This window comes from Spea bombifrons, chromosome 2, assembly GCF_027358695.1.
Source record: "Spea bombifrons isolate aSpeBom1 chromosome 2, aSpeBom1.2.pri, whole genome shotgun sequence".
Lineage (NCBI taxonomy): Eukaryota > Metazoa > Chordata > Amphibia > Anura > Pelobatidae > Spea > Spea bombifrons.
In genome coordinates this window covers 139,702,850-139,726,362 of record NC_071088.1, presented here as the reverse complement: position 1 = coordinate 139,726,362, position 23,513 = coordinate 139,702,850, and the positions used below count along the sequence as shown (strand labels likewise).

At 40.6% G+C, this 23,513-nt stretch overlaps 2 protein-coding genes across 2 annotated transcripts; one reads left to right on the top strand and one right to left on the bottom strand.

Moving 5' to 3' along the window:
• The first annotated feature begins 454 nt into the window (after positions 1-454).
• Positions 455-5,079, top strand: KLHL35 (kelch like family member 35). Its single transcript, XM_053456156.1, has 7 exons — positions 455-480; positions 564-1,451; positions 2,570-2,754; positions 2,995-3,113; positions 3,704-3,892; positions 4,256-4,444; positions 4,888-5,079. Exons 1-7 carry the CDS (start codon positions 455-457, stop codon positions 5,077-5,079), a joined length of 1,788 nt encoding a protein of 595 aa, XP_053312131.1.
• Positions 5,080-15,776: 10,697 nt separating this feature from the next.
• Positions 15,777-17,024, bottom strand: LOC128473933 (probable G-protein coupled receptor 25). Its single transcript, XM_053456155.1, has one exon. It carries the CDS (start codon positions 17,022-17,024, stop codon positions 15,777-15,779), a length of 1,248 nt encoding a protein of 415 aa, XP_053312130.1.
• Between the last annotated feature and the right edge of the window lie 6,489 nt (positions 17,025-23,513).

The following is a 23,513-nucleotide window of genomic DNA, read 5'->3' as shown; positions in this document are numbered from 1 at the left end:
ATCCAAAGCTTGTGTTTTATTTTTAGACATTTTTTACCCTGTGTTTTAGTAGAGAGATCGCTGACAGCCAATGAGCTTGGTTCTAACTAAAGAGACCCTTTTGTCAAGTGTGAGATGATTGGTCTTCGCTAAATCTGATATTGATTGGGTAAGGATTGCAGCGGGGGGGTCAGTATTAGTCCAAATATTAGCCATAATTAATGGGGGGGGGTCGGGTGGCATAGTCCAGAATTTCGGGGGGGGGGTGCACCGTCTTACCACCGTCTGTGGAGACCAAGTCATTAACAGAACAAAATTGCTTAAGAATGCAATAATAAGGGCCACCATGTCCATATGGGGCCCCCATTGCCAAAACAAGACCCCCACGCAATGTTGAATCGCAGGTCAAATTCCTTTCCTGGAGGTCCAGTGACATCACACACTAACCCGCTCACAGTACATGGGCAGTGTCATGATGTCATATGACGAGGTGACGTCATGGTATGATCTGGCGATGCACATCTCCCCTCTTTCGCGCATGTGCATTAAGGACAGACTTTATTAACAATTCTTTTCTGTTTCAGGGCGCTCGAGCCGCTGAAAGGAGAACTGGATTACGAAACGAGCCATCTCGAAAATTCCATTCAGGACAGAGGGGAGAAGCTACACTTGAGGTCATGCGGTGCGTCGTGTCATTCACAGGAGATCCTCCAAAGCTTAAACATTTATAGAAAAAGCGGAATGTTTACGGATGTCGTCCTCCACGTCGATGGCCACGACTACCCCTCTCACAGGGCTATCTTGTCTGCCAACAGCTCCTATTTCAGAGCCATGTTTGGTGGCAACCACAAAGAGAGTTGTCTACATGTGGTCAACATCCAGAAGATCTCAGCTTCAACCATGGGTCTTCTTTTGGACTACATGTACGGGGGACACCTCACCATACAAGAAGACAACGTAGAAGGCATCTTGCAGGCTTCGGACTTGCTCCATATCGACCGCTTACTGGAGGCCTGCGTCAAATTCCTGGAGAATCAACTGCACCCCTGCAACTGCGTCGGAATCATGAAGTTCGCTGACTCGTTCTCCATCGCGTCGTTGTCTGAAAAAAGCAAGAAGGTCATGCTGGAGGGATTCGCCGAGGTGTCTTGTCACGAAGAGTTTTTGGAGCTGAGCAAAGAGGAGCTGGTGGAGTATTTGACCAACGAGCAACTGGTGGTGGCCAAGGAAGAGGCGGTCTTTGAAGCCGTCATGAGATGGGTCAATAACAATCAAAGCAGCAGGAGGCAAGCGCTGAGGGAGCTCTTAGAACACGTGAAGTTGCCTTTGCTCGATCCAACTTACTTCCTAGAGAAGGTCGAAATGGACAAGACCATCCGAGGCTGTACTGAATGCTTTCCTTTGTTACACGAGGCCCGGATGTATTATATCCTAGGTAACGAGGACAATTCTTTCAGAACAAGACCTAGATGGTAAGAGAAAAGTTATTTCAGCCGATGACGCAATCCTGAAATAATATTATTTAGTCAACTTCTCATTTGTGGGTTTTATTTGCAAAAACAGTCGCCCGTTTCTCCTGCTGTAAAGACTCAAACCTTATTTGGCCCTTGGTCTTCAACTTAGATTCAGGAGCCGTATGTCTATCTCAGAAATAATTACTCCTAAATCCCTCTCATCAGTTGACAGCCCCCCCAATGCTAGATTTTTAAGCCCCAAATGCATCATTTTACATTTATCAACGTTGAACTGCAGCTGCCACAATCTCCATTGACGGAAATAAACATTCAGCTGAATTCACTTCTTAAAGGCTTCCCGTGAGCTTTAAATGCCCAGAAACAACTTTACTAAGTAGCTATTTTCAGCGATTTATCTAATTTGACGAGATTTAAAAAAAATTCGACTTTGGCTGCGGTGACTTTTAGGGGAAATGACGCTATTAATATTCAATCCTCATAAATAATGAGTTTGTGAGACAGAATTAATTAACGGTATCCGACAGCTTTGTGATCCAACATTTTAGATCAATATGTTAAACACCCCGTAGCCAGCTCATGAAAAAATATCACATATTATGTAAGCATTAGGATTCTAGGGAAAAACATCGGACATTTTTAATGCTTTATTTATACGATGCCAACAAGCGGGAAGCATACACGGTATTTGCTGGAATAAAAAACAATGTATTCGTAATAAATATCTGTATATAAAAAAATATATAAAAAATCTTTTTTTTGTTTAAGATAAACATAACAAATAATTTCAAATTTAATGCGATTTTTGTTATTTTTTAAAGCATTGTTGACGCCTACATTTTTCTTATTCTTTTAAATAAGATGCCACCTCTCTGGAGTAATAAAACGTTAATTTTAAATATTTTGGGGGGGAAATTCAGGCTGGAATGGGTTAATTTCTCACTACGGTGGAGTTAAAGTTAATTATCAGAATTCAGAATTTTTTTATCTTAATTAATTAATTGTTTTTCTTTTCTAACAGCCGAGTGACCTGAGTATTTTTTTTTCGATTTGTAATTTTTTTAATGTTTTTTTTTTTTAAAAAAAAATTGTTATTTGAATTTTATTAATAAATTCAGCTCCTCGGATTTATCGGAGGTCATAGTGATTATTGGAGGATGTGATAAAAAAGGCCTATTAAAGCTTCCTTACACCGAGAGCTATCGGCCGAAGACGAGGCAGTGGACGTCGCTGCCCAGCCTGCCCGGATACAGCAAGTCGGAGTTTGCTGCCTGCGCTTTAAAAAATAACATTTATATTTCGGGTAAGAAAAACAGAAAATGCATTTTCATACCGAGACTTATACAGAAGATTGACTGATCGCTGCAGAGTAATGAATGTAATTGAATGTAAGGAAATTTTACTTTATTGAGAGGGTAGTAGATAAACGCCACAGCCTCCCAGCAGAGGTGGTAGAGGGTAATACAGTGAGAGTATGAAACATGCATGGGATAGACATACGGCTTTGATACGTTGTGTTCACCGCGTCGGATTTCTTTTCCAGGGGGTCACATTAATAGCAGCGAGGCGTGGATGCTAAACACTCAGCTGAATGTATGGATCAAGATCGCGCCTCTAAACAAGGGCAGGTGGAGACATAGAATGGCCGCACTGAAAGGAGGGGTGAGTCGGACCACCAAGCGGTGACCACGTACAGGGCTGTGGAGGGTATATGGGTCATGGCGGGGCAAATTGACGCATTCAGCCCCAGGTTGGAATAGACCGGAACCTTATTTGCTTTGAGATACTGCTGCTTAGTGTAATTTAAAGCTGCTGTCCCACCTACTCTGCGGAATCTAACACTTTTCTAATTAAATGCAGCATCACAAACACAATTTCTAGCACTGCTGCCCCAAACCCTTCTCAGAAATAACTCTTTAATCATCTTAAGCTTTGCCCCGTTCGGGATTTCAGCCGGGTGCGCGTCACCGTCACGTCGTGCATGAGCAGCCACTGATAGGCCGCTGCCGTAGAAAATAATAATAATAATAAAAAAAGTTTCCGTGCTGTTTTTAAGTGAGGAAAGAATAAAACGACAGATCTGCTTGCTTTACATACCAAAGAGGACAGTGAATGTTGAGTATAAGTGGAACAGCAGCTTTGGAGCCTGGACCGGAGTCGCCCCGAGCCCCCCCGGAGACGGCCGGCGTACGCCGTGGCCGATCGAGCCGCCGGGGTAAGAGTATAACGCGATTACTGTTCATGTGCCGTAGATTTACGCGGTCGGGGGCTTTGACGGGGCGCGGAGGTTGTCCTCGGTGGAGCGTTACAGCGCGTTCAGTAACAGCTGGTCGGAGGTCTGCCCCCTGCTGGAAGCCGTCAGCTCTGCGGCGCTGGTGACCTGCATGAACAAATTATACGTGATTAGCGGGGCGGTCGACGAATACGCCAACACCGACAAGGTAAAGCATGAGGGTCCGGCCCGGGGTGATGAGATTTGTGGCATCTAAAAGATTGCGGCCGAGGTTACAGAGCTAAAGTGGGAGTTTGCAGGAGAGTTGCAGCTTCAAGTCGCCTTCTTTCAGGAAGGGCTGAGCCAGCCCTGTATAATGTATAATGTATAGATGAAACAGTGAGATTTTTTTTTTTGGTGACATCACAACTCCAGCTTTAGTGCGTAAAAAGCGCATTCTTTTTAAAACCTGTTTTTTAGAATATTGGTGATAAAATGATTAGTTATTATTAGTAAATAAAGACGTTGCGCTGATCTCTCGCGCTGTAGCCCCGTCGCGGCGGATGAAACGTTGTTTCTCTGTTTCCTGAAGGTCCAGTGCTTCGACCCTGCGGATAATAAATGGACGTTCCTGGCTCCGTCCCCGTTTTCCCAGCGCTGCATCAGCGGCGTGGCGTTAGACGGAGTTATTTACGTCGTCGGGGGGATGCTCTGCACCGTCTTCAGTTACGATCCCGCTAAAGACGTCTGGAGCGAAGTCATAAACCTACCGGGACCTCTGGTGAGCATCGACTTCCATAACCCCGGCGACGTCTGGCTTCCTTTATACTGCCCCTAGTGACAGACTCCGGAACTGCATGCAACGGCAGCCCATGTAACGGAAACATGAAACCTCCCAGCAGATCGGCCCCCATCCGGCCCCCGTCTAGTCGCCCGTTTCTCCCGCCGTAAAGACTCAAACCTTAATCAGTCGTTGGCCTCGTCTTAGATTCAGGAGCCGTATGCCTATCCCATGCATGTTTAATCCCCTCACTGTATTACCCACTACCACTTCTGCTGGAAGGCTGCTCCCCTTATCTATATAACATTATAAATAATGTTACAGCTGATCGCTGTATATATATATATATATATATATATATATATATAATGTTATGGCTGAGGTATTGTTAGTCTGTGTTCTTTGATTAACTACTCGCGCTCCATCTCCTCTCTCGTTATTAGGAGAGCTGTGGTTTGGCGGTCTGCGCTGGGAATATTTATATTCTGGGGGGCAGCGATGAGAGCGGAGAAGGGACGGACAAAGCCTTTGTGTTCGGCCCCAAGACGAGGAGTCTACACGTCGAGCCCCCCCTGCAGCGCTGTATCAGCTACCACGGCTGTGTGACCATCCTGCAAAAGGCCGAAGCTCGGTGACCCTCGAAGAGCGGCGCCTAGAACCACCTCTTTGGTCATTAAATGCTGGAGGACCCCCGGACCGGGACTTTTTGTCCGTTCCATGCGTTTGTTGTCTTTTCTTTCACCGACGTGGAGTTTACTTGGCAGAATACTTGACCGATTTCATGTGAAAAGGGTTTATACTTGAGGGTTCTCGGTGTTGAGTTGGAGAATTCTAACCCGGAATTCTTCGTCACGAACATTGTTTTGGGGTCGTTGTAGGGAAGCAGCTTCGCTACAGTGCAAGGTGCTAGGAAGAGGGTCTCGTTGGGGTAAGGGGTCTGCCTTTTTTTATGTTTCATACTGTGAGCTAGTGAGACATTTAGTCTGGATTGGGAACGATCTAGAACTGTTCTAGATTTATGGCGCATGAAGCGCGTTTGCTCCATAGTTAGCAGAATGTTAACGGAAGCCGGAGAACCACAGAGATCCGTAGGCCGGTGGGGTGGTTTCCGTGGGCCTATGGGGGTCTCCTACAGGAACAACGAGACCCCAAAGTAACATCTCCAGCGAAAAACAGAACTTCTCAGGACTTTTCCTTTCTTTCCGTTTTTGATTAAGTAGCAGGTAATGTTACCAAAACATGGACTTTTTAAACAAACCGGATGGAAAACGTTACCATGGAAACATCACTTTTTTTTTTTTTGCTTGTTGTTACCAGGGGCTGGTTTTGGATGATGGGAGTTGATGAGCGTCCAACATGTAGTGGACGCGGCCCTAAATGGGGAGGTCAGTAGTTCAAACCCCCCAAATTTACCCCATTAAGTAAGCTATTTTTTATCGTTGTTGGTTAAATAAATACCGGTGTTTTATTTACTAAGTTCTTGCGTAGTTGGTGCCCTGTTGCTTGAATGATGTCTTCTTAAAGGTGTTAAAAGGGTTAAAATATGTACAAAAAAATGTAGGGCTCGAAATACTTCAGCAAATATTCAATTAAATCCATATGATAGCTTTTTTTTGCACCCAAATACATTACTGAGAGGGTGGTGGATAAGCGGAACAGCCTCCCAGCAGAAGTGGTAGAGGGTAATACAGTGAGGGGATTAAACATGCACGGGATAATAAGGGGTATTTATTCACCGGGAGGCATGTAGTAATCCAGCTATTTATTTCCAGTAGGACCCCGCTGGTCCCAAACCCGGTGTGTCTCAGCTGGGAGGCGGGTGTTTTTAGCGTGAATTCCGTTAAAATGTTCTGCGTCCAGCTGAGGATCATTTCAAAAATAATCGCGCGTCACATTTTTTATTCATCAAAGACAATTTCATTACGGGGGAAGTGTTACGACTGCAGATATGAATCGATATGAATCGAATGTTACGGGATACGGGGGGAGCAGCCATTTTTTCCCCCCAGTACACGCATGTTGCTGATCAGCGCCTGCCCGCTGCTGCCCCCTGCAGGATGCATGATGTATAAACTCACAGCATGCGATCAGTTACCCGGTAATACATCCCACATCCTGCAGGGGGCAGCACATAAAAAAAGATTGAATGCAGATAGAGAAATAGAAATTACAGATTTGAAGGTAAATAAGATTCATTATAAATCTCCGTCATGCTTTTTAACGGGCTGAGCTTTATATATATTTTTCTTATCAGTTTGCCCACTGGCACGTGCTTGGGCTGGGAATTCGTTTTTTTGGATTACAGGGACATATTTAATTTGGGGCAAAAGGGGCAGCTGACCTGGGTCAGCAGCTGGCAGTTAATAATTCCCAATAACCCCTAATATTAAAAGCTAATAATAACGTTAATGGCTTTTTAAATGTGATGCCACACTGCCTCCTAGTGGCTGTAATCGCTCAGCGCAACATCTTCAGCATAAGAGTAACAATCACTCAACCTGGATGAAAAGTTTGCCCATATTGGGAAAACAAAACACAAAACAAAAAAAACCAGCAGTAAAAAAGTACTTCCTGTCACATGGAAAGCGAAAATGTCAGTTTCTGTCAGTGTTTCCGCAGAAGGGACCAAAATCATAAAGTTTAAAAAAAAAGCAAAAAACTAGAATTTTCTGGCAGATCAGCCCCACTCCTTTCCAGCCCATAAAACAAAATTCATTGTCCAAAAACAAACATTTTCCCCCGAATTGATTTCACCGGCCGTGCACAAGCCTGGTGATTACACCTCGCACGGGAATGATTCCTGGCGGCACACGACCCGCTTTGTATAAATTCAGTTGACGTGTGATGTGAGAATGAATAGGCTTTGTGATGTGGGGTAAGAAAGCCGCGGTTACGGCAAATTAAAGTACAGGAGAAAATATATATATATATACCGGGATATACACGGGGGGGGGGCGGCCGGGCTCTGAGCCAGAATTACATTAGGAGACGAATTGATGTAAAAACCTTTTAAGTGATGAATCTGTAAGTAAAAGGGAAGAGAATTACCGTAATTTCTCATATTAACGTTATAGAGCTAAATTACTACACGTGTTTCCATACACCCAAACTGTCCCATTTTACAAGGGGCAGTCCCTATCTGTGCCCGAAATTCCTCTGTCCCTCTTTCCTCCCCTGATACCCCTCTCTCCTCCCCCGATGCCCCCCTTTTCTAGGAGGTCGGAATGTTTGCTGGGTATGAGGGGATCGCAGGGTTCTACAGCCCTAAAAGCCCCGATAATGTGTATAGAAACAGCAGGGAACGGCTTTATACATTAAACGGGGTGAATGAATGAGCTCATTCTGCTTTTAAGGCATGGAAGAGCTATGTGTAAGCACTGTACTCCGTCTCGTAGGCCCCCCGGTTGGATCCCCGTAATATCTATCATACACATAAATATATGCTATATGTCTTCTTAAAGCCGTAGCATTGGCTCTTTAGTTATGGCGTAATAACCAAAACTTTAATGATGTCATGTATCTGGGGAGGGCCGCTGCGTTTGCTCGATACATCACGTCGTGCGTTGAGTTCCAGAAGATTCCAAGGGCCGCTCGAGGACGCGCCGTCATTGTTAAGCTCGACGGGAATATTGATTTTCTCTTCCCCGGCCCATCGTCGGTCAGGGGTGACATTGTCTCCGAACGCGTTACAGATACGAATGCTAATTCCTGCTGCCTTGCATCTTTAACCCCTTCATGACAAGGGTATTTCAAAACGTAAATCCATAGTTTTTTTTTTTCATAATATCCCTTTTCAGTAAACCCCCACAAATTATATACATGTATTTGTTTTAATTTTTTATTAATGAATTAAATTTATTTTTTTAATGAATTAAATTTATTTATTATTATTAAGGACACAATGGGCTTTTATTAAAAAATAAATATATACAAATAATATCATATTTATTATCACAAAAAATCCAAAAACCTGGGCCAATTGTATTTAGAATTTCTTTCTTTCTACATTTTTTGGGGTTTTGAAAACATACTAACTTACTAAATTATTAATTATTTTTATTTGAATTAATTAATCGATTGGCTATAACTCCAGGCCGGTATGAATCCCTCTTCTTCAGCCACGGAAGACGTCTGTGGGTCGCTGTGGTGTCTCCTCTTCGCTCTCCCGTTTCTCCCATTCAGATACAAAAAGCCAAGGACCGCATTGCAGGCTGTACTATGCCCTGCCGCTTCTACTGGGAGGCTGTCCCACCTATCTACTACCCTCTCATACCCCACCTACATTAAAACATTTACCTTTTTGTGTATGGTTTGCCTATTTTGCGTTTCCCTGGCAGAAAGTACCCGTCACCCTCCTGTAAATGTATAGGAGAGAACTCAAGGGGTTAATTCTTCAGACTTTGATCAGAATTCCCCCCTAAGGAGACGATTTGGGGAATAAAAAAAAAAAATCTAAAATAATTTAACCCTTCCCCCTCCTGCTAGTTAGCTTTACATACAGACTTGTTATATGTGATGAAGAATGGCCATTATTCACGGGGAACGACTTAAATCCCCAGAGAAATTCCAGTTTTTTAATAATTTATGCAGAAATCTTTCACGGCGTCGGCGAGTCACAGAAGGATGCGGGGACTCAACGTGCAATTCAATGATAATATATAAAAAATATATATAAAAAACTATATAATAAATGTAAATTCTTATACCGGCATCATGGCCGCCATCAGGGGGTACAACATGTGGGGCTGGGGCAAGCAGGGGGGGTCCTGGCTTCCCTGATCTGTAATGAGCCCCCTGATTAGCGGTCCCTACATAATTTGTCTCTACTACTTCTTCTGGGTGGCTGTTCCACTTATCTACCACCTTCACAGTGCGACGCTAGTAACGTGCTGGCGGACTGCGTGACTGTGTGAGGAGGGAGCCGTCTGTCTGGCCTCAGGAGGGAAACTCAGCGAATTTATTAAACACTATTTATAGCCCAGCCGCCCGAATACAGCAGCAGCAGCAGGTTCTGGTTCATCGTATCGAGTTCAACTGTAACAACTACTTCATTATTCTAATAATTATGCAAGAGAAGCGCTGTTTTATCACTCGTATCTGATTTAAAATACCTTTTTATAAATATCGCACTGTTTTCTTTTTTAACCCAGTTGTAGTTTTTGACCCATAATATAATGTTTTCAGACAGCTGCGTATTATCTCGCTCTGTTATCTGTTCCCTGATCTACAAACACCCCGACCCCTTATCATACTGCCTGTCAGAAGCAGTAGAATGGCTCAGTCTTAATCACCCAGCCGGACTCCCTGACTTTCTCACCGACCAACATTATTGTATACAACCCTGGGGGGTATATTACTGTATACAGCGCTGGGGGTTATATTACTGTATACAGTGCTAGGGGGTTATATTACTGTATACAGTGCTGGGGGTTATATTACTGTATACAGCGCTGGGGGTTATATTACTGTATACAGCGCTGGGGGGGTATATTACTGTATACAGCACTGGGGGTTATGTTACTGTATACAGCGCTGGGGTTATATTACTGTATACAGCGCTGGGGGTTATATTACTGTATACAGCGCTGGGGGTTATATTACTGTATACAGCGCTGGGGGTTATATTACTGTATACAGCGCTGGGGGGTTATATTACTGTATACAGCGCTGGGGGTTATATTACTGTATACAGCGCTGGGGGTTATATTACTGTATACAGCGCTGGGGGTTATATTACTGTATACAGCGCTGGGGGTTATATTACTGTATACAGCGCTGGGGGTTATATTACTGTATACAGTGCTGGGGGGTATATTACTGTATACAGCGCTGGGGGTTATATTACTGTATACAGCACTGGGGGGGTTATATTACTGTATACAGCTCTGGGGGGTTATATTACTGTATACAGCGCTGGGGGTTATATTACTGTATATAGCGCTGGGGGTTATATTACTGTATACAGCGCTGGGGGGTTATATTACTGTATACAGCGCTAGGGGTAATATTACTGTATACAGCGCTGGGGGGTTATATTACTGTATACAGCACTGGGGGTTATATTACTGTATACAGCGCTGGGGGGTTATATTACTGTATACAGCGCTGGGGGTTATATTACTGTATACAGCGCTGGGGGTTATATTACTGTATACAGCGCTGGGGGGTTATATTACTGTATACAGCGATGGGGGTTATATAACTGTATACAGCGCTGGGGGTTATATTACTGTATACAGTGCTGGGGGTTACATTACTGTATACAGCGCTGGGGGTTATATTACTGTATACAGTGCTGGGGGGTTATATTACTGTATACAGTGCTGGGGGTTATATTACTGTATACAGCGCTGGGGGTTATATTACTGTATACAGCGCTGGGGGTTATATTACTGTATACAGCACTGGGGGTTATATTACTGTATACAGCGCTGGGGGGTTATATTACTGTATACAGCGCTGGGGGGTATATTACTGTATACAGCGCTGGGGGTTATATTACTGTATACAGCGCTGGGGGGTTATATTACTGTATACATCTCAGGGGGGTTATATTACTGTATACAGCACTGGGGGTTATATTACTGTATACAGTGCTGGGGGGGTTATATTACTGTATACAGCGCTGGGGGGTTATATTACTGTATACAGCTCTGGGGGGGTTATATTACTGTATACAGCGCTGGGGGTTATATTACTGTATACAGCGCTGGGGGTTATATTACTGTATACAGTGCTGGGGGTTATATTACTGTATACAGCACTGGGGGTTATATTACTGTATACAGCGCTGGGGTTATATTACTGTATACAGCGCGGGGGGTTATATTACTGTATACAGCGCTGGGGGGTTATATTACTGTATACAGCGCTGGGGGGTTATATTACTGTATACAGCGCTGGGGGGGTTATATTACTGTATACAGTGCTGGGGGTTATATTACTGTATACAGCGCTGGGGGGTATATTACTGTATACAGCGCTGGGGGTTATATTACTGTATACAGCGCTGGGGGGTTATATTACTGTATACATCTCAGGGGGGTTATATTACTGTATACAGCGCTGGGGGGTATATTACTGTATACAGTGCTGGGGGGTTATATTACTGTATGCAGCGCTGGAGGTTATATAACTGTATACAGCGCTGGGGGTTATATTACTGTATACAGTGCTGGGGGTTATATTACTGTATACAGCGCTGGGGGGTTATATTACTGTATACATCTCAGGGGGGTTATATTACTGTATACATCGCAGGGGGGGGTATGATGGGGGGATATATTGTAGGACTTCCTCTTTAAAAGATTTACATTTTCTGTAGTTTCTGTTTTTTTGATGAGTTTCTGAGTAAGTCGTAACCTCAGCCGCCGCTCTGCAGAAGTGAGTTGCCCGTCGTATGAGTGGCAGGAGTGTTATCTGTAAAGCTGCGCCGCCCAGCAGAGACAGTTTTCAGTCTCGCACCAACCAAAGGTTTTTTTTTCCTTGTTAACCACAAAACCTCTCGCTTTGACGTCTAAACCGTCTGAGACGAGGAAGGTGAGTGTGAGTGAGTCATTACTCCGCGGTGCCAGTGATTACATAGATCGAGGCCGGGGTCACAGCAGCCGCATCATTCTGTTACCCGCTGTCTATAATGTACAAAAAAGAAAATGTTTAAATCCACGGAATTACTTATCTCTGGCAGATCGGCCCCCATTCGGCCCCCACCTGGTCGGTCGTTTCTCCTGCTGTAACGACTCGAACCTTAATCAGTCGTTGGTCTCGTCTTAGATTCAGGAGCCGTATGTCTATCCCATGCATGTTTAATCCCCTCACTGTATTACCCTCTACCACTTCTTCTGGGAGGCTGTTCCACTTATCTACCACCCTCTCAGTGAATTGAAAATTCCTTACATTCTATCTAAGCTTCAGACCCCTCTGGTTTAAGATTATAACTCCAGGATCTAACCTTCACCTGCCCTGTCTATTATTACTAGGGCCCCACGCAACCAAGTAAGAATGGCTCCTATAATCTTCCCCCAACTCCACCCCCAAATTTCCCGCCAAAAAGCCTACCCCTCCTCCGCACAGCAGTCAGGGCCCACTATAGCCCATGCTGGCATCAATCTACCAATCAAAAAATTCCCTTAAATGTTACAAAATAAAGAAAATAAGACAATACTTAGGATGTTTTTATGTTTTCTTCTTAAATGAAAAACAATACTTACAGTCACAGCCATATATACACTCACACTCACACTCCTACTCATACTCCTGCTAATCGCCTTAAGAAGAAAAACCATCCCTGTTCTACCCCCTTTATTTTGCAGTAAATCATGTGAAAATAATGATGAAAATAATGCAATATTCAGCAAATTATTATTATTATCATTACCTTTTATTATTATTATTATTACATTTTATTATTATTATTATTTATTACCTATTATTATTATTTAACTATTATTATTATTATTTATTACCTATTATTATTATTTACTTATTATTATTATTATTTAACTATTATTATTATTATTTACCTATTATTATTATTTAACTATTATTAATTACCTATTATTATTATTTACCTATTATTATTATTATTTAACTATTATTATTATTATTAATTACCTATTATTATTATTATTATTATTATTATGATTAGATTTTATTATTATTATTATTATTATTGTTTAAAATATAATTTTTCTTTTTCAACCAAATATCCCTTAAATTGATTGACAAGCAATAAACCTTGCATCAGAATCCCTGCTAACAGGGGTCGCCCTCATTTAAATATTTCTGTACCCCAATAAAATAAAAGGTGGTTCAGACCCCTCTGAGCTGCTCCTGGGCAGACTGAGCGTGAGAAGCGCGAGGTCTCGGCGTTCCCTGCCTGGCAAAGCTCTGGGTTTGTGAGTCAGAGTGAAGTCTGTGCGGGTGATGGCACCAGCCGAAAATGATTCATCGAGGTGACGGCCGGGTCACGTTCTCACCAGCCTGGGGCGCGAGGTCACGGAAGGCTTTTATTAACCTGAACAGGCTTTATCTCTGTGACTCGGGACTGGAGGTGGCGAGGAGAGGGTAACGAGTCTGATCTCCTGGGTGTCTTCCTCTGTGTTACCCTTCATTCTCCTCCCTAATACCCCCGCTGATAATACCCCCGCTGATAATACCCCCACCAAGTACCCCAGCTAACTCTACTAATACTCAACCCAGCACTTCTGATCCCTCTGCTAATACCTCAGTACCCCTGCTCTGTCTGCTAATACTCCTACCGAGTACCCCCTCTGTCTGCTAATACCCCCACTGAGTACCCCCTCCGTCTGCTAATACCCCCACCGAGTACCCCTCCGTCTGCTAATATCCCCTCAGTACCCCCTCCGTCTGCTAATACCCACACCGAGTACCCCTCCGTCTGCTAATATCCCCTCAGTACCCCTGCTCTGTCTGCTAATACCCCCAATAAATACCCCCACTCCCTATATAAATACTCATCCCAGTAGCCCTGAGTCCTTCGCTAATACACCCTCAGTAGTCAGTAGTCTGATTAAATTCCACCCATTATACCCCTTCCTCTGCTAATACCCCACCTAATACCCTCTGCTGAGACCCCTAATTTCCCTTGCTCTGTTTGGTAATATCCCAACCAGTACTCCCTCCCTCTGCTGATATCCCTTAGTACCCCAGCTCTAGCTAATACCCTCTTTCTCTGCTAATACCCCACTCCATACCCCTGTTCCCACTGCTAATGACCCCTACAGTATACCCTACCTAGTACCCCTACTCCATCTGCTTACCCCCAACCCAGTGCCTCCGCTCCTCCTCAGTGCCCCCATTTCAGTGTCTACCCCACCTGGGACTCCCACTCCCTCTGCCAAGGCAGCAAAGCCTCGGTTTTTCTCCATCCTGCCATCGTTTATCAGCGAGGATTCCTCACAAATTCCTTCCAAAGGACCAGAAAAAAAGATGCCGCCAACATCAGGTAAATAAATACCCCGCCTAGCAGACACCTATCAAGCTCAGCCACGCCTGTTTATTTCAATACGATACTGGTATAATTCAATACTTCTGATAATGCTGATGCCAGGGGAGACAGTTACCTGACCACATAATGTATATGTTATTAAATCAAAATAGATATCGGCCCCCATGCGGCCCCCGTCTAGTCGCCCGTTTCTCCTGCTGTAAAGACTCGAACCTTAATCAGTCGTTGGTCTCGTCTTAGATTCAGGAGCCGTATGTCTATCCCATGCATGTTTAATACCCCTCACTGTATTACCCTCTACCACTTCTGCTGGGACACTGTTCCACTTATCCACCACTATATAAAAAAAAAATCTGCCAAGATATTAATGTAATAATTCTAGATTGTAAACTCTTTGAGCCGGGCCCTCCTCACCTGTTGTCTCTGTTAGTCAAATTGTTATGTTATGTACTACTTGATATGTGCTGTCTACCCATTGTACAGCGCTACGGAATATGATGGCGCTATATAAAACAATCAATAATAATCTGAATCATATTGGCTGGCAGGGTGTACGAACGGAGCAAAAAAAATTTCCGATCTTTTGGGGTTTTACCTATTTTGAAAAATATTTTTTTTGTTTACTGGCGGCACAAATGACGTAAATATTTGATTCCACCTCAGAATTTATAAACAAAATTTATATACAATTTTTTTGTTTTTTTTCTTTTTTTAAAGCGTTTTTTTATGGTACTCTGGCACAGAATATATATACTTTTTTTATTTTTTATTCTAGGAAAATTATGAGATTATGCCATATTTATTTTCTATAAAGTGAAGCTTAAAAGGTAATAAACCGCAGACAAAACTTTAGCTTCTTACGTCGTAATGCATAAGAGATAAAACATGACTTTCTTTGTTATACACAATTTTCTGCTTATCAAGGAAAATCCAAAATATATCATATATATATTTTTTTTTGCAAAAATTACATATCAACAAATACAAAATATTTTTTTAAAAAAAAAATGACTATCCATTGATTCTATATTTTTGTACAAAAAAAAAAAAAAAAACCCACATCATTTTTTTTTTTTTTCGGCAACAGAATTTTTCCGTAATAAAAAATAAATAAAAAAATGTATAAATGTATTATATTGTAGGTTTTTACGAAACATTGAGGTTTTTTTGGGGGGCTGTTAAAATAATTGGTGATATTTCAGTTTTTGATATGATGTAACATTTATTTTAAGGTAGAAGAGTATTAACAAATATGACAATTGATACATTCTAGTCCAAAATAGGTGCGTTGCTCTCGTTTTGTTTTTTTTTTACCCACTTTCTTGGCTGCTGGAGCCATCTTGTTCAGCCGTCTCGATTGGTTCATTTTACCGGTTGCCTTACTGCGCTGTCTGTGTAGGTGCTGGTGCTTTCTGTGCTTCCAGGAGAGCCGGAGAAGCTCCAACCTCTGAAGGACAGCAGCTTCAGCGGACAGCAGACGCACAGTAGCCACGGTATGGCTTGCTTGGCTCGGCGTCGGAATCCCGCGTCCAGGAGGGCATAGATTAGGGGGTTGGTGCAACTGTTGGCAAATGCCAATGCGGCCGCCGCGCTTATAGCTTGGCGAATGGCATCCAACGTGTGGCACGGAAGAGCCGGGCCCAGCTGGGCCACCACAGTTACTATACTGAGAGTGTTAAAAGGAAACCATGAGAGGCAGTAAGCGGCCACCACACACGACACAATGCGCAGCCAGCTGTGCCCATACCGGCGCTTCGTTGTCCCGCTGAAAACATTTTTCTGGTCTCCAAAATATTTCCACAAATGCTTGGCCATGGAGCAGTAGCAGAAGACGACCACGGAAAAGGGCAGGGCAAACGTGACCATAATGTTGGCCGCTTTCAGAGCGGTGCTGATCGGCGATGCCGAAGACTCCATACAAGTGAGGTTTCTGTTATCGATTCTTCGGGAGAAAATAGCCGGGATGCCACTGACGAAGGAGAAAGCCCAGACCGTGCAGCAGGTCCCAAAGGAGCAGGTAGGACTACGAAGCAGGTGGACCTTCTGCCCCTTCTTCACTGCGAGGTAGCGGTCAACGCTCATGATGGCCATAAGCATGGAGCTGGCGCATCGAGTGACTGCAATGAGGAAACCACTGGCACGGCAAATGTGGACCCCAAATGGCCAAAAGCCACTCAGCGCTAGAGAGGTTGCCCACAGTGGCAACGTCAGGACAAAGAGGAGGTCGGAGACCGCCAAGTTGAGGATGAAGGTATCGGCCCTTCGGGCGTTCCGTCTGGACAGCACCGCAATCACCATTACGTTGCCAATAAATCCAAGCACAAAGAAGACCAAGTAAAGCATGGGTAGGACCCAACGGGCATGAGCCGAGTCTTGGGGCGGGCAGTCGTGGTCCGTCTCGTTGTTCTGGTCGTAGTAATCGTAGTAAGCGGTGCTGGAATATTCCACGTCCATCATTCTGTCCTCGGTGCCCTGCTCAGGAGACAGAAAGCTATGCGCGGTGTAGGGCTGTCGAGGTTTATATAGGTCCTGTAAGCGATAAACATATTTGTGTTGTGCCTTCCTGTGGTTTTGCCCTCCCCACCAAGGCAGGTACAGGGTGGCCCACATTTTAACGCATATATTGTTTAACATAAATATGTGTTCTAGAAACCCCAAAATCGGGGAACCACTTCCAAAATGATTGATTATCTTACATTAAGTGGATAATAATCAATGATGGACACACACACATATATATATCTATATATTATATTTATATTTATATACACACATATATATATATATATATATTTATATTTATATACACAAACACATATATATTATATTTATATACACACACACATATATATTATATTTCTATTTATATACACATATATATTATATTTCTATTTATATACATATATATTATATTTCTATTTAGAAACACATATATATATTATATGTCTATTTATATACACATATATATATAATATTTCTCTTTTATATATACATATATATATATAATATTTCTATTTATAAACACATATATATATTATATTTCTATTTATATACACATATATATATATAATATTTCTCTTTTATATACACATATATATATAATATTTCTATTTATAAACACACACATGTATATATATATATATATATATATTATATTGCTATTTATATACACACATATATATATTATATTTCTATTTATATACATATATTATATTTCTATTTATATACATATATTATATTTCTATTTATATATACATATATATATAATATATATATATATATAATAGCTGCCTGCTTTGTTATCTTTATTTTGAATATATAGTGTTTATTGGCAAAATAATTAATTAATCCCACTAAAAGAGCATACATATTCTGGTATTTTGTGTATTGGGTGAGATTTGTATTCTTTTCTTTTATATATGAAAAATGATGACAAGTGTAAAAGGTGTCAAATTATATTAATATATTAATTAAGCAATACAGAATCTGAAACAGCCTAATTTTCAATTGAAACCTAAAACGCTAATTTACAAAAATTGGATTAAAGATAAAATGAGTTACCAAGGAGTTTAGAGTTTAATTAGTTTATATTTTTACTATGCTAATAATTATAATAATAGTACTATTATTAGCAATAATAATTATAGCAGTGATAGTGGAAGTATCACATATATGTGAGTAGCTGTTTTTAATATTTTTTTTTAATTTATATCATTTTTAGGCATGTTTTGTTTTATAAGGAATGTTTTATCAGTGCTTTGAATGATTATATTAAAATATATATTTTTTTTTCTTATTTTTTATATATATAAAGTGACAAAATTTTCTTGTATTTACACTAGAATTCTTCTAGGAAATATTTTTCTGAATTTCAAATCAAATTTTTCTAATAAACAGTATATCTCTAATAAGTATTGTATGAACACAAGCAAAATAAAAAATAGCATAAAAATAGGATAAAAAATTTCATTTTAACTCACTTTTTTTAAGTAAAATTCACTCTTTTTGGAGGTTCCAGGTAAAAATAATCTAATATATATACATATATTTTAGAGGGAATTTTGTACATTGTTACAAAAAACAGTAATATTTTTCCATATTATATTTTCTATTTTTTTTTTAAATTAAACGTATATTTTTATCACAATATGCTATTTAAATTTTAAAAAATAATCAGATTTATAAAAATTTGCACATTTACCAGAAAATGTTATTTTCCATCATCAAAGCCACATATCTACACTACGGAGGTCATTCTCCAGGGGTACTCGGTGATTAGAATTTTTTTTTTTTTTACAAAAATAGCAAATTGTGGTTTAAATGGTTTAACTAACACTCATAAAGTGCGAAGAAATACAAAAGCAAGCAGAATCACAAACAATATATAGAATTGTACATTTTTGTACAGCTCTGCGGTATATGACAGGACTCTATAAATCAATGAATAATAATCATTATATTAGCATTATTAATAATATTATTAGTATATTAAAGAACATTTATACAATTGATAACTCAAATTGAAAGGTTTTTTTTACACTGAATAGTTAATGCAACACAAAAAACAAAAAAAAAATAGTATTCCAGAAAATGTAACATTTCTTTCTATAGCGCCCCCATATACTGTAACGCTGTACAACGGGATCGGTATTCTGTGGTGCGGCTGAAAAAAAAAAGGGAAGAATGAAAACCGGCAAAGAAAGGTGGATTTCAGTCCAGTCCGTTTGGCATTTCATTTGTGTTCCGGCTTTGCTGGCACTGATTGGCTGCTTCAAGGATCCAACCGGTGGCAACAAATGCAAGACTACTGAGGAGAAGGTCAGCTGCAGCAACAGGGCTGCAGCTTCTAGATCGAATAAAAGGCTTTTTTTTAGTTTTGAGGAAGGTATATTAAGTGCTCACAGAGGGTGAGTGTCACTCACAGAGCGCTTTATTATGCGTTCTTCTATAGTGGAGCTGTCAGGGACATTAGAGTGTTGGACGAACGTGAGGCAATCACCATGGAAACCAAATGGAATGTTCCTGATGAGAAGATACCCAGAGAGAAGAAAAGAGGGGCTAAAAACCCAATAACAGGGGCGTTTTGCATTATTTAACAAAGTGTTTTTTTCGTAACGATGTCCCGGCAGGGTCTGATATCTCCTGTCCGCGTGGTTAACCTCATACTTTCTGAACTGCGCCCCTCACACATCGCTGTTACCCATCCACACCTAAACAGAACAATGGATCCAAAAGAGAAAAACGAGTCCTCGTTACACCCTTTATTAGGCCCATATATATTAAGGGTTCAGATCTCAGTACCTCGGAGGTCTCTTCTTTAGAAAGAGTCCAATAAAAGGCAACAACTTTGACCAAAGACTCCACATACATATAAAAACAGTGAAAAATCTAGTTGGGTGATATAAAAAAATAGAACCTGCCGGCAGATCGGCCCCCATTCGGCCCCCGTCTAGTCGCCCGTTTCTCCTGCTGTAACGACTCAAACCTTAATCAGTCGTTGGTCTCGTCTTAGATTCAGTAGCCGTATGTCTATCCCGCGCATGCTTAATCCCCTCACTGTATTACCCTCTACCACTTCTGCTGGGAGGCTGCTCCACTTATACACCACCCTCTTCCTTCCGTTACACTTCAGTATTTTTATAACAAGCTGCATTGTAATTCTGGGTCAATGATTTCTCGGGATTAGGCTTGTAAGCAGCTCAGCGTCGATGTCGCCTGTTCTGCTGATTCCTACAACAAGTGAAAGCTCTGCTATGTTGAAATTATGCCAAGCATGCGCGAGAATTCCCTGCAGGCAGGTATTTTTGTTTCCATGGAGACTGAACTATAATGAATTATTGACACCACTTTCATCCTGCATTTGTACAGGTTTTTTTTTCTTTTAACCCACTAATCCACCTATGGCTAAAAAACAGAAAAAAAGAATTTGCAGGCAGATCGGCCCCCATCCGGCCCCCGTCTGGTCGCCCGTTTCTCCTGCTGTAAAGACTCAAACCTTAATGCAGGTATAAGGAGCCTGGAACGCAGTGTGGGCCACGATACGCGACCCAGCGCTGAACTGGGGCCGGTCACACAGTCTGCGAGCCCCGGACCGAGAGCTGCAGGAGAGGGAAGGGGTGCGGGAGGCGTGTGTGTGTGTGTTTGTGTGTTTGTATGTGAGCATGAACGTGTTTGTGAAAGGATTTGTATGTAAAAGCATGGATGTGTAAGTGTTTAGGTGCATGTGTAAGTGTGCGTGTGAGAATAGATGTGTAAGTGTGCGTGTGATATAGAGTCTGCGTGAGTGTGTAGGTGTTGTGTTTGCAAGTGAGCCTTAATGTGTGGTGTGAGTTGGAGTATGTGTGTGTTAGAATGAGTGTGTACGTGTGTGTTACTGAGTATAATTAAGTGTAAGTGTATGTGTGTAATTGTGTTTACATATGCGTGCCAGAGTGTTAGTTGGAGGGGGACAAGGGGCTGTTTGGGGGCAATGATGGCAAAAACCAGCTGTTTTGTGGAAAATATAACACAGAAGCTTTTTGGGGGCACCGACGAGCTGAGGGAAAAGATGGCACGGGCGGGCTGTTTAGGGGTTAGAATGACACTGATAAGCTGCTTGGGGCAAAGGTGACAGTTGCAAACTTGGGGCAAATGTGGCACTGTGGGACATGTTGCCTGGTGAAGTTAGGGGGGCCCAGGGCCCTGCGGTTTCTAGTTATGCCCCTGAGGGTGAGTGTGTGTTAGCATCTGATGTTATCATGTCAGTGAGGGTGTGTTACTGTCAGGGACGAGCCTGTGGTTAGTGGTGGTTAGATGCAGTATTTCTTTATCTATCAGGTGCTGTTTGCCCTGACTCTGCAATATGACACACTGACACACACATTCACAAAAACACCATAGGCTGACAACCCCCCACACCCAACACTAACACCCATACTAACACACATACTCATGCTAACACCATACCCTAATGTACACTCACACACATGCTAACATAATATAACACACTCTAATACCATATGCTGACGCTTATTCCACATACTCACGCTTATGCCATACAGTAACACACACAACATGCTCATACAAACTACACTCTTACACTCATGCACACACTATTAGCATTAGTGTGCGTCACTACATTTTGTTAATGTTTCTTTGTATGTTAGTGCATGGTGTTAGCGTGTGTGTGTGCTAGTATTTGGTTTTATTGTGTGTATTGGTGAGGGGGTGTTAGTGTGTATGTGTGAGCGTGTGTGTTAGTTCGTTAGGGGTGAGCCTCGTTGCTCACTGTTGCTTATGGCAGCCTTTGTAAGAGTAGCGGAGGAGCAGGGAGAGAACGTCAGGAAATGTATTAAACGGCGCTGACTCTGCCACAGACTGCCACCGATATCAGCTTCCATGAGCTTTTAAGATATTATATTTTATAATAACTGCACTAATTGACAAAAAAAAAGCCCAAGCTACAGGCAGTTTCAGTAAATGAACTTACGCTGGACACTGTGACGTTCCCATTCAAAACGTATGTTTTGCCAGATCATTTATTATCTGTATTATTTATTATCTATATTATTTATTATCTGTATTATTTATTATCTGTATTATTTATTATCTATATTATTTATTATCTGTATTATTTATTATCTATATTATTTATTATCCGTATTATTTATTATCCGTATTATTTATTGTCCGTATTATTTATTATCTGTATCATTTATTATCTATATTATTTATTATCTGTATTATTTATTATCTATATTATTTATTATCTGTATTATTTATTATCTATATTATTTATTATCTATATTATTTATTATCTATATTATTTATTATCTGTATTATTTATTATCTATATTATTTATTATCTGTATTATTTATTATCTATATTATTTATTATCTGTATTATTTATTATCTGTATTATTTATTATCTGTATTATTTATTATCTATATTATTTATTATCTGTATTATTTATTATCTGTATTATTTATTATCTGTATTATTTATTATCTATATTATTTATTATCTGTATTATTTATTATCTATATTATTTATTATCTGTATTATTTATTATCTGTATTATTTATTATCTATATTATTTATTATCTGTATTATTTATTATCTATATTATTTATTATCTATATTATTTATTATCTGTATTATTTATTATCTATATTATTTATTATCTGTATTATTTATTATCTGTATTATTTATTATCTATATTATTTATTATCTGTATTATTTATTATCTATATTATTTATTATCTGTATTATTTATTATCTGTATTATTTATTATCTGTATTATTTATTATCTATATTATTTATTATCTATATTATTTATTATCTGTATTATTTATTATCTATATTATTAAATATAATGATTATTACCTATTCATCGTGATCGCATTTTCAGTCGAGATTTCAATCTCTGTTTCAAGGTTAAAACGAAGGAAACGAAAGGTATCTGGAAGATAACTGATTTCTACTTTCGAGGCATGGAAGGAAAGCGCTGCAGTCAAATGTATTTCACACCTTTCAATCGCACAAACCGTCAAATAGAAACTATCGCAAAAAAGTAACTGTGTGTTGCGTTTCCAGAGTTTGGCATTTTCTGTAATACGTATGGTTACGCCAAGGGTACATAAAGCCTACTCATCTATCATGATTCCTGCACCAGTTATTTGAAAATAGATTTTAAATGGACGCAATGGGCAGCCAATGACGGATGTCTATGTGAAAGTGTATGTGAGCATGGACGTGTATGTGTAAGTGTATGTGAGCATGGACGTGTATGTGAAAGTGTATGTGAGCATGGACGTGTATGTGTAAGTGTATGTGAGCATGGACGTGTATGTGAGCATGGACATGTATGTATAAGTGTATGTAAGCATGGACGTGTATGTGTAAGTGTATGTCAACATGGACGTGTATGTATATGTGTGAGAGCATGGACGTGTATGTGTAAATGTATGTGAGCATGGACGTGTATGTGTAAATGTATGTGAGCATGGACGTGTATGTTTACGTGTGTGAGCATGGACGTGTATGTGTAAGTGTATGTGAGCATGGACGTGTATGTATACGTGTGTGAGCATGGATGTCTATGTATAAGCGTGTGT

Excerpts from the sequence above, each read along its gene's own strand:
- KLHL35 (XM_053456156.1), top strand. The coding sequence starts at position 455 with ATGTCATATGACGAGGTGACGTCATG. Across the intron at positions 1,452-2,569 it reads TTCAGAACAAGACCTAGATG|CTCCTCGGATTTATCGGAGG; the intron begins GTAAGAGAAAAG and ends TAATAAATTCAG. Across the intron at positions 4,445-4,887 it reads TAAACCTACCGGGACCTCTG|GAGAGCTGTGGTTTGGCGGT; the intron begins GTGAGCATCGAC and ends TCTCGTTATTAG.
- LOC128473933 (XM_053456155.1), bottom strand. The coding sequence starts at position 17,024 with ATGTGGGCCACCCTGTACCTGCCTTGGTGGGGAGGGCAAAACCACAGG.